The 10603-nt window shown below is 41.7% G+C and overlaps 1 protein-coding gene across 2 annotated transcripts in view; it reads right to left on the bottom strand.

The window, feature by feature from the left end:
• Positions 1–10603, bottom strand: part of dock8 (dedicator of cytokinesis 8) — a 52287-nt gene that overhangs the window by 15314 nt on the left and 26370 nt on the right. For both annotated transcript variants that reach the window (XM_080499487.1, XM_080499488.1), the window contains 17 exons: positions 10273–10507; positions 9616–9780; positions 9331–9509; positions 8878–8970; positions 7894–7989; positions 7291–7440; positions 6753–6866; positions 6499–6654; positions 6005–6144; positions 5616–5779; positions 4907–5058; positions 3034–3216; positions 2715–2841; positions 2168–2255; positions 1951–2047; positions 1247–1381; positions 828–980 (listed from right to left, as the gene is read on the bottom strand). In XM_080499487.1, the coding sequence (XP_080355613.1) occupies positions 828–980; positions 1247–1381; positions 1951–2047; positions 2168–2255; positions 2715–2841; positions 3034–3216; positions 4907–5058; positions 5616–5779; positions 6005–6144; positions 6499–6654; positions 6753–6866; positions 7291–7440; positions 7894–7989; positions 8878–8970; positions 9331–9509; positions 9616–9780; positions 10273–10507 (2427 nt within the window). The remainder of the gene's footprint in view (positions 1–827; positions 981–1246; positions 1382–1950; positions 2048–2167; positions 2256–2714; positions 2842–3033; positions 3217–4906; positions 5059–5615; positions 5780–6004; positions 6145–6498; positions 6655–6752; positions 6867–7290; positions 7441–7893; positions 7990–8877; positions 8971–9330; positions 9510–9615; positions 9781–10272; positions 10508–10603) is intronic.

Genomic DNA, 10603 nt, shown 5'->3' with positions numbered 1-10603 from the left:
AACTGTAGATACTGTAGATATGTGTGTGTGAGCGTGTTCCACACACTGGTGTCTGACTTTCATTAAAGCGTACACTGTGTAAACACAGGAAATATCGACTGCAACAGCAGCTATCGAACCAGCTCAGAAAATGAAAGAAGATACTCCATCCTATCCCTCCCTTCCTTCAGATCTGTCTTTTCTCAGACTGGTCCTTTTCATTTCCCTCTATCACTGCTTCACCTCAGTTAAAAACACTACTCTATCTCCATCGTGATTTTCTCCTTTCCGGCTCTTTCACATTTTCTCTCTCTCCCTCTGAACTTGAGGCACAAATAGCTACACACTCACACATGTATGTACTAAAATACTCACCCGTAGACGCGCACGCACACACACAGAGGGTGGCTGTCATTAGTTAAAGGGGGTTGGAACATGGGGAGGCAGACAGTGACATATCTCTGCGCTGCATACTTAGAGACACATCCTTCAGCAGAAACTTTCTGCAGCAGGCTCAAAATAGACATGGGAAAGACATTAAGGCTGAACAGAAGAGGAAGAGTAAAGAAGAGGGGATATGATCTGTGCACCTCCCTGCTTCTGTATGAGAAGATGTATTATGAGCAATTCTGAACTTTTTATGTGCACTTAAATTAAATCTAATCTGATATCAAAGCAATTTCTTCTGCAAACTTCGATGTTGAATAAGACTTTATATCCGAGAGAGGTTAAAACACGCCCACCGATGCATTTCTACGCATGTGTGCAGGCTCACCAGGCACTGCCACACTTCAACAAGCTCCACTATTGTATGTCCTTCCATTTTTTTCCCGTGTGTGTTTGCTTACACTGGCATTACTGTAGCTGTATCTCATGATGAGATAGAGGGTTGCACAGGCCTGGCTTCTGTTCTCATCAATTGGACTGCTGCAGTACTGGAGCACCTTCTGGCACAGGTCTGCACACTGCTCCGCCTCCTCCTCGAACAACAGGTCTCCAAACTGCAGCCCAATATACAAACATCATCAAATACACAAGGTGGTGAACGTGCATGCACACACATGCACCCACACAGGCACACATGCGTATCATGTATATACATTATATTTCTGGCTTGTATCAGCAGTTTATCACCCACACAAACAAGAGAGAAGACTTAATTTAGAAACCAACAGTGTTCATGTAAACATGCACTTCCTCCTTTATTTTCAGACAGGGGAATGGAATAGCACACACACACACACACACACACGCTAAATTATACTACCTTGACGACGAGTGCTCGGAGCGTGCTGAAGGTGTGAGTGAGGAAAGTGGTGCTCTGGCTGCAGGTGAGAGAGTGGAGTAACACCTTCAACACCCCCCCAACCACGCTGTCCTTACAGTCAGCCATCGGCACAGCCTGTGTATGAGAAAGAAAACATTTTAAGTCCTGTGACACACAAAAAAAAAAAAATCATTAAGCTACCGGATTGCCAATCTACAGAGCAGTAATTAATGCTTATAGAGGCCGTATCTAAGGAAGAGATTGGCTGACAGGAGTAAATAGCAGTCTCCAATGTGTTTTATAGAAAAGTGATGACAGTTTATTAAGACATGTCTGTATTGCATTTAATACTTGTGTCTCCATAACATTCATGCTCTGGGGTAATGATGAGTACTGAGAGATACTATACTGATGTTTGCACATTTCATCTCCTGTGCGTCTAAACCATCCTAAAGGAAGCTGAGCCCGGTTCATTTAAATACCCAATCAGGATCTTTATTAGTTTATCAATTATGCAGGAGCATAAACAGATTTTCACTGAGCTTGCTAATGAAAGGTAATTATTTGTTAACTTTCAGTTCCCTCTGCAGCCAAAAAATATTACAGAAAGTTAACAAGGTAGAGCAAAATAATATAATGTAAAACAACAGCCCGTGTTCTCAGAGGGGCCACATTCTGGTCAAAGTAATAATGAACTGTCTGACCTGTACGATGGTCTCCAACAGGTCAAGTACGATAAGGTTTGTCTCTGTGGCTAGGTTGCCACTAATCAGAGCCTCCTGGTCCAACTCCGCTTTTGTCCTGATAAAACACGAGACGCATATTAAAAAGACAGCCCAAATATCACGGTGAGGGTAAAAAAGCAGCAGAAAAAGAAACGTATAAATAGAACTGAGAAGCAGATGCACAAGCACAACATACTTATCCTGTCTGTCATTCGTCTGTCTCCACTGGGTGAGATCCTTTCTCCAGCGCAGGTTTTCTCTCTGACCCATGGTTCGATCCATCCCTATCAGGAGTTCAAAAGCATCATGTCACACAAACAGATTGGGATAAAACTATGATGCACATTAAGTAGAATACACATCATAAAGTATATGGTTTTCAATAGAAACCATTGCAGCAAGTGAATAACCCGAATTGTGTAAGTGAATAAGATATGATAAAATGGAGATTTTAGGAAAGCCATACTTTTATTGCACTCTTCCAAGTATACTCCTGCTAGAATTCTGCACATCAACTATGCAAAATCACCAAAGAGCCCTGAAACGAAGTGTGCAACCCAAAATTGGCTCTTAGCATGACTTTCTGACCCTACATTTGGAGAGAACTGATAAGATTTTGAAACTCGGAGAGCTCAGTAGTCTTGGAGGTAGTTCATGTGCAAAACTTTGTAACACTGCTGATTTGAAAGTGACAGAAAAGCTATTGCAAGCCATATTCGTTAAAGTGCCGGGGAATGCATTACCTCCAACTCGTTTCATCATTTCCCCACGGGCACCCATTCCTCCCAGCAGGGCCTCTTCTAGCTGCTGCTTCGCTTGCTGAGATTTCTGTAAGGCCTGGGTGCTCACTTTGTCACTGCTCTGCTTACCCTGAAAACATGTGTGCAGGCATTATCACTAAGTGCAGACGGAAATGAATACACTGCATATATTCTGCAGTTCGTTGCAAGAAATACCCATGCCAAGAACAACTAACTCAAAGCAAGGTTCCCGCATGCGTTTATATCCAGATATTAAAGGAAAATGGCGGACGCAGCAGTGAAAACAAAAGGGAAAACTGACCCTGTACTCAAAGCAGGACACACAGATGGTGAGAAGCTCCAGCAGTTTGTTGAGCTGTGAGGGAGGCATGTCTACAGTCCAGCGCTGAATCAGGTTCCTATCGGCGTTCTTCATCACCCACAAGAAACACACCAACAGGTGGCGACTGGTGTCGGCTGGCAGGGTGGCTATAGATTTACCTTGCTGAGAACAGGAGAGAACATGGATATGCATACCTTACGTTATAGTTTCCATTGTCTGTAGACCTCAAACCGAGAAGTTAAATAAATCACAGTGAACAATCATCCATAGCAATATTACCACTGGCAGATGAAGTAAATAACATTGAGTCAACGTGTTGGAAGCAGGAAAAAAGGGTACGTGTAAGGATTTGAGGGAGCTTGACAAGGACTAAATTGCAATGGCTAAACAACGGGGGTCATAGAATTTCCAAAACTGCAGCTCTTGTTGGGTGTTCCACATCTGCAGTGGTCAGCATATTTTAAAAAAGGTATAAGGCAGGAGAAATAGGGAACCACTGTCAGGGTCGTGGGTGGCCAAGACTGAATGATGCACGTGGGGAATGAATGTTTGCCTGAGAGCTACGGTAACTGAAGCGGCTGCAGAAGTCACTGCTGGTTATGATGAAAAGGTGTCAGTATACACAATGCATCATGGTTTGTTGCATCTGGTAAGCAACAGAGAACTCTACATAATATCAGTAAATTGACAATTGGTCTTCATGTTATGGCTGAGAAAGGAGGGGAAAAAATGATTCTGTGTCCTCACTTTTAGGGAATGTCATAACATTATGGTGCATACCTGAGCAGAGAATTAATTAATTTTCAGAACTGCTGAGCCTCACTAAACACACATCCATAATGCTGTTGGTGCTCTCCCCATTGAGTTATACGGTGTGTTTTAACAAGTGTATCAAACAAACCAACAGTAAACCATCCACAAGCTTTTCGAAGACACATATAGGGTTGGCTCAATTCTTTCTCCGTGGCTTCAGTGAAGTATGGGTCTCTTCCCCATTCTAACAGGCATTAAATTCACAGCAGATTAATTTACCTTCATTCCTGTGATGATGAATCGCTACTATAGACGGCTACTGCAGCTTCATTGTATGGCAGCTTTGATAAATGTAGCCATTAACCTCCCGGTGCTCTAGGTGTCCCACCTAGAACCTGGTTTCCAGGTGTCTTTTTCACTGCAGCACTGAGTGATGCTCACCAGAACCAACCACAGATATTTGCAGTGTATGATAAAAACTCATCGCAAGTTTCTTTGAAGGAATAAAACAAGACATTTGATGCTTTGAGGAGAAAGACTCATAAAGAAACACAGCTTTGATGGGAAAAAAACTGTCTGTAAATGGGGAACAAGAGCTATGGCAGCCATATTTGGATTTGTGATGGATACCAGACCAAGAGCCAGTCGTGTGAAAATCACTTTTTCCACAACAGAATTTCTTGTAGTAACATACAAGGAACTGATTAATCTCTTGGCGTGAACCCCAGAAAGAGGAAGAGAATGGCAGCGTTCAGTTTTGGTGCCTGTGTTGTTGCTGTAGCTACTTGATGGATGTGTTTGTCAGGGAGGACGGCCCCGTTCACTTATGATGGCAATGCCTGCCCATAAACCATCTCCCGCAGGTGTGTGTGTGTGTGTGATTTTTCAGGATGGATGAAGTGTGTGTGTGGCTCTGACAGCTAATCAATCTGCCTGCGTGCAGCTCACCTGTTTAGGAAGCAGAATACTTATAGATACAGTCTCTTTTCTCTCTCCGTCTCTCTCTTGAACTTTTACAAATGACGAGCAGCTAACCTTAAGGTAATTCACCAATTATTATCATGGATCAAAAAATTAACAACACACGGCCAAATTTTACCATGGATGCCATGGAAACGAGAACATTTCGTCCAAGCGTGCTGAAGGGGTTCCCGGCGATCGCCATGGCAACAGTCTGATTGATAGGTGGGACATTTTCAAGGTCATCATCACGTCCGCCCGTCTTGTTTTTCCCACTGCGCGTGTCAGAAACTACGGAGAAACATGAGATTCAAATTTGTTGAACTGAGGAAGAGAAGGCTGGAGCACCCATGACTGTAGTCAGTCTTAATCACAGGTAAAGTAGATTTAAGAGTCAACCATCAACATTTGTACTTATGGGATGGACAATGAAAGAAGGAATTTAAAAATAAAAAAAATAAATAAAAAAAAGGAATACCAATGGATATTAATAAAGTACATGTTTTAGAGAGATTCCCTGACTCTTGACCTTCCAAAACTCCAAAGCATGTGTTTCACTTTCCAGTCAAATAAGCAACTCTTGGCTGGTTACTTCATTCTTAAGTCTCTAGAACTTTACACAACCCATTACTATTAATGGGATCGATAGAAATACAGAGATATCGTTGCCCCAAGAGGTTAAAAAAAAGTTATCTTATGGACACCTATTACTGTCCTTTCTCTTGTGCGACTGTGGGGTTTTTATTTTCCGTGGTTTATTTGAATGTAACATGCCATGAGATTACTGCTAGGATTGGTGCAATGTAAATAAAGTGATTTTTATTGAATGAAATAGTGTGATTCGGTACCTGTGAAATCCAGGTAGTTGGTAGAGTCGATGATAATGCCCACCAGGGGGAGGTAGAGAGCCGCAACCTTTGCGCTGACATCAGTTTTAACACAACGATGGTCAAGATCATGAGAACACAGCAGGCTATAGATGGCATTGATGGCCTTTCTCTGGACTTTCCCACTGTAAGAACACAGACACATTTTTAATGCATCACAATTTACAAGAACACACTTTACAAAAAGTGTACACGTTTTTATGAGCACTTTTTAGTTTGACATATGGTACAGTAGCATCGTTAACAAACACAACAAAATAAAAAGATCATTTATCTATGGTGAAAAGCCTACATTTTGCAGGTACAGCATAATAAGGAGAATGGCAGGAAGAGTGAGAAGTGTTTTATACCCTTCTGACTCCATGTCAAGCGCAGCGCTGAGCTCTGTGAGAAGCAGACCGGTGAGGTAGTGCTGCTGCTTGAATTCCTGAGAAAGCTCAAACAGAGCCAAGATCCTCTGCTGCTCCTGAAAACTACATGAACCAGAACTCTGGATACAGAAAGAGGAGATGAAAGGAACAGAAGATGAGAGGAACAGAAACAGGACTAAAATTAGGTCACGTTTTAATATAAAATCCAATAAAATCTGATAACCTTTCTCAAAGACACACATTAAATTGTATTTATATTTGTTATATTTGAAATGAACAAGATTGCTCTTCGGAATTGCCATGAAAGAGCCCAAATATACGTCTTACACTGCTAAATACATTATTTCCATGAAAAGTGCTCAAGCATTCAGGTTACTGTATTCTACAATGAAAATGGAATACGTTAATAAAAACTAGTTCCCTAGAAATGACAGCGTTAGAGACACAAATGTTTGATTGTGAAGTGGGCAGACCTGTGAGGAGATGGAAGGACATGGTGAGGTGGGCGCAGATGCGGGGCTGCTGAAGAACAGGCTCAGGTTGAGATAGTGCTCATGACTGCACAGAATTCGTAGAAACTCCAGACGCATGCTGATCAACGTTGGCATTGCAACACCTTTAGCCGACATCTCGAAGAGAAAGACATCGCCCGTAACCAGTTAACACACGGGAGTACATATACACCCCTTTAGGGATCCATGCTGATACACTATCAGGGTTATCGTACCTGGTTACAGTAGTTTTTCACCAACTGGAAGACAAATCCTCGATCCATGAGCGACATCAAGTCATAGAGAAAGAAGGCCAGGCTGATGTTGATTTTCTCTGCTTGCTCGAGCTCCTAAAACAACAGTCAACAAACAGCAATCAGTGCGTTGCATCGAGGGGATCTTACAGAGCATCTCGCTGTGCAAGCTGAGCTTTTGATACCACAGAGGCAAATACAATTAGCACTTCCAACTCCCTGTTGTTTGGAGGACATTGCCAACGTGTACAGTCAGTCTGCAGCTGCTTTTACCCAACCAGGGAAAACAGGAAGTAGGCAAATACTTGGTTGCGATCATATACAAGATGTACTGGAAGCGATTCTGTTTTCATGTGCTAATGTATATATAAACACTATATTGGTACATTTATGTATAGAATACCTGAACACTAACATACCAACTAACATTCTCATGCTGATTATTCTTTTTTTGGTCTATTTTCAGTCATAATCAATCAAAACCCACCTTTTCCATCAATATATATATTTTTGTTTTTACCTTTTGTTGTTTGACGAGGATGGTCCCGATCTCAGCTGTAACCACGGAGACAATGGTGGTGATGTCATCTTTAAATCGGTCAGAGAAGCGACTCCTCCGAGGAATATTGTGCTTGTCCAGCTGAGATACATGCTGAGCCATGCTTTTCACCTGTTGAATCCACGACACACGGACCAAGTAGAAATCACGATGAATGAAAAATGGGTAGAATGAGTGGCATGCTATAAACACACACAGGACATGTACAATAGATATGCCGGCTACTGCATTATCAGTCGAGGAAATTGAACCGATTTTATGTCCAAATCAAAGGAAAACAAGTGATAATTTACAAAATATGTTTTTTTTTATTAATTAGAGTAAGCATTCTGTTGAGAACGACAGAAATTGCAAAACAGAATGTAATCTGTCAAGTGATGTATGGATTTGAGCTCTTTGTCCATTAAGAAATAATAGTCCTCTTCTACAATCATTTATCTTTAAAAGGTATGTAACGGCAAGGTCAAGCAATTCACATTTATCATCAGCATCTAGGACAGCCCTTTTTTCCCCCTCACAGCTGTCAAAGAAGTTATTGTGAATCTGAAAACAAGTCACACTGACCAGCAGCTCAAAGAAGAACCATGCATATTTGTATGCATTTTCTCTGCAGACCCCTGTACTGACAACCATCTGGAGGGCCAGTTCCTCGTGAAATTGCTGCAAAATAAAAAATAAATAAAAAAGGCGGTTAGGCAATTTTTGGAAGTAGCTCCTTTTTTTCCCCCTCCCTGGAATTAAATATGCGTTCTGATTCTGAATTAACAGTGTTCACAGAATAAAGAATATTCTTTTACAGGCTTGTCGTGGTTTCTATCCAGCAGTACTCAGTGTAACACTCCCACCTGGTGGTTGCCTGAGAGAAGTGAATACTCAAAGCTATTCAGCTGCAGGTTGACACAAATACAAGTGACAGTGAAAGGAAATGTTTTTGAAATCCTTTTGTTTGATAGAGTAGTTTTAAAAGGCAAAGTGCTTTACCATCATGAAATTCACCAAAAAAAAACACTAAGCAGGGTTTATTGCAGCAAATGCAGATCATACGTTGTTAAAATACTCCCAATAACTATAACAGAAAAGGTCAGAGACACAATACATTAAGATCCAAAGAAAATGTGACTAAAAGTGCTTCCTATAAAGCACATTGATGAACTGATTTACTGATCAGCATTACTTCATGAATTCATTTAATCCTATGTGTTTCTTTTTTCTAAGTAATGAGTGCTACAAATGTCATGCAGGAACCTAAAGAATAATGACTGATCATGTGATCATTTTCAGTGACGCATACAATTTCCCACATCCTTTGACGTTTAAAGACTATTCTTATTGTGGAACTACATATGTATTGGTCAAAAGATAAGGTCCAGATTTGGTTAAACTTCCCACTCTAACTAAATCAGAAACCTTCTACAGAATACGACTGAGTGGATCATCACCTCTGCACATAATAAAAATTATCATAATGTTGGCCCCAACTTTCTCTCTCCTTTTGGACATCTTTTAACTTGATACTAGTGAAAGTGACAGACGAATAAAAGTGAGCACCTTCCTGTTGGAGGGCCGGGTGTTCCCTGTCGGGCTCTGATGGGAGTTTGTGTCCACATAGGTAGACATGCGGCTGCCTGGGTTGTTGTGGCCCTGGAGACAGAAACGCGCAGGTTCCATCACATTTGTTGTGATGGATGCATTCATTAGTGGGTGTCCAGTGTCCTATTACAAAACCTAATGTACTGTGCCGACGAATAGCAAATGGCTCTTTTGTCTGTATGAGCTAGCCTGCTGGAATATTTACATACTGCACAGTGTGGGTTTAGCCAAATACACAAATGCATATCTTAGCCTGATGAAAGATGGGACTTTTAGTAGATAATATTATGGCAGATGTTGTATATCAAACATTAACCTTCAGCATCAGTTTTTGGAAACAAATCAAGGTTTTAAACGATGAGTTTGTAATTCTAGGTGAACTTAGGATGCCAGACACAGACTCATCAGTACTTTGGCAGCGAGGATGTTTCTGACTTCAGCGTCTTCAGCAGAGGTTGAGGGAGCAGGGATGTCGGGATTGCTGCTGCTACGTATCCTGGACTGCAGAAGCATGCTACCCACTGTTGCAGCTGTGGCTCGACCCATAGTGCTGTAACGTCCCTCTGCTGGAGTTACCGCTGTCCCTGCAGCTGCAGACACACAACGGAATATGTATCAAAGTCACAGGAGCACAGACAATCAAGGGAGAAAGAGCAAACATAAGACAAAAAAAATCACAAATGAAAAGAGCAGCACCTGCACTCTGGTTGTCTCGAAGAGGATCGGGTAGACGGAACACCCAGTAGAGGTAGGTCGCCAGAAGGCTGTTCCTACCCTGCTGATCTCTGACCAGCTCCTGGCTGTTGTGGAGACTATTGACGATGGAGACCACTGACTCAAAGGCTATCTGGGCCAAATTTGCTGCAGAACAAGAACCAGAGATTACTGACATTGATGCAACAATTTAAAATACTAAACCGAAATTAGTAAAGGAATGAGCCTAAACAAGTAAAATGCCAATAAATCAATGCCATAAATACTTTGGCTTAAAAGTTGAATTACATCGAACCAAATGATAGAAAGTACATAGATTAATCCATCAATCCTTCAACTACAGTTCTTTATCCAACTTAAGGATAAATAAACACAAAGAAAGGGACAGTCACAAACACCTTTACACCTACTAATAATTCAAAGACATCAATTCTAATAAAGGGATGTTTTAGGATTGAGGGAGGAAATCAGAGTAAAAGGAGCAAACTACTGCGAGGCATCAGCATCAACCATATCACTATCATGTGACTTTCTTGTTTCTTTAAAGTCAGATTTTTATTCCTTCATTAAACCTCTGTTAGAGTTCACAAGCCCCAATGTTACAAAAACAATGTTTTGACTTTGAATCAAACTCCTCACCAGTCTGGCCAGCGATGACCATGGGCTGCATGATGAGGGTGAAGAGCTTGTCCAGCACCCGGTGCAGGAAGAGGACCAGAGGCTCTAAACTGGAGGAGGACAGCGATATGATGCTGAGCTTCAGCTCGTGCTCCAGCTTGTTCTCGGGAATCTTCTCCTCTGTGACCCGCAAAGGAAACGTAGCGCCGCCCTCCAGCGCATGGCAGAGGGTGAAGAAACGCTCCAGGTGGTTGTCCTGGCGCATGGGAGGAATGATTAACACTTTCACTTTCTCACTTGCATTGAAGGCAGAGAAAGAAAAAAAAAAAAAAAACAGGCAACAACGTAGTGA

This window comes from Blennius ocellaris (assembly GCF_963422515.1).
Source record: "Blennius ocellaris genome assembly, chromosome: 7".
In the NCBI taxonomy this organism is placed as follows: domain Eukaryota; kingdom Metazoa; phylum Chordata; class Actinopteri; order Blenniiformes; family Blenniidae; genus Blennius; species Blennius ocellaris.
Note: the sequence above shows the minus strand (reverse complement) of the source record. Positions and strands in the feature narration are given on the sequence as shown.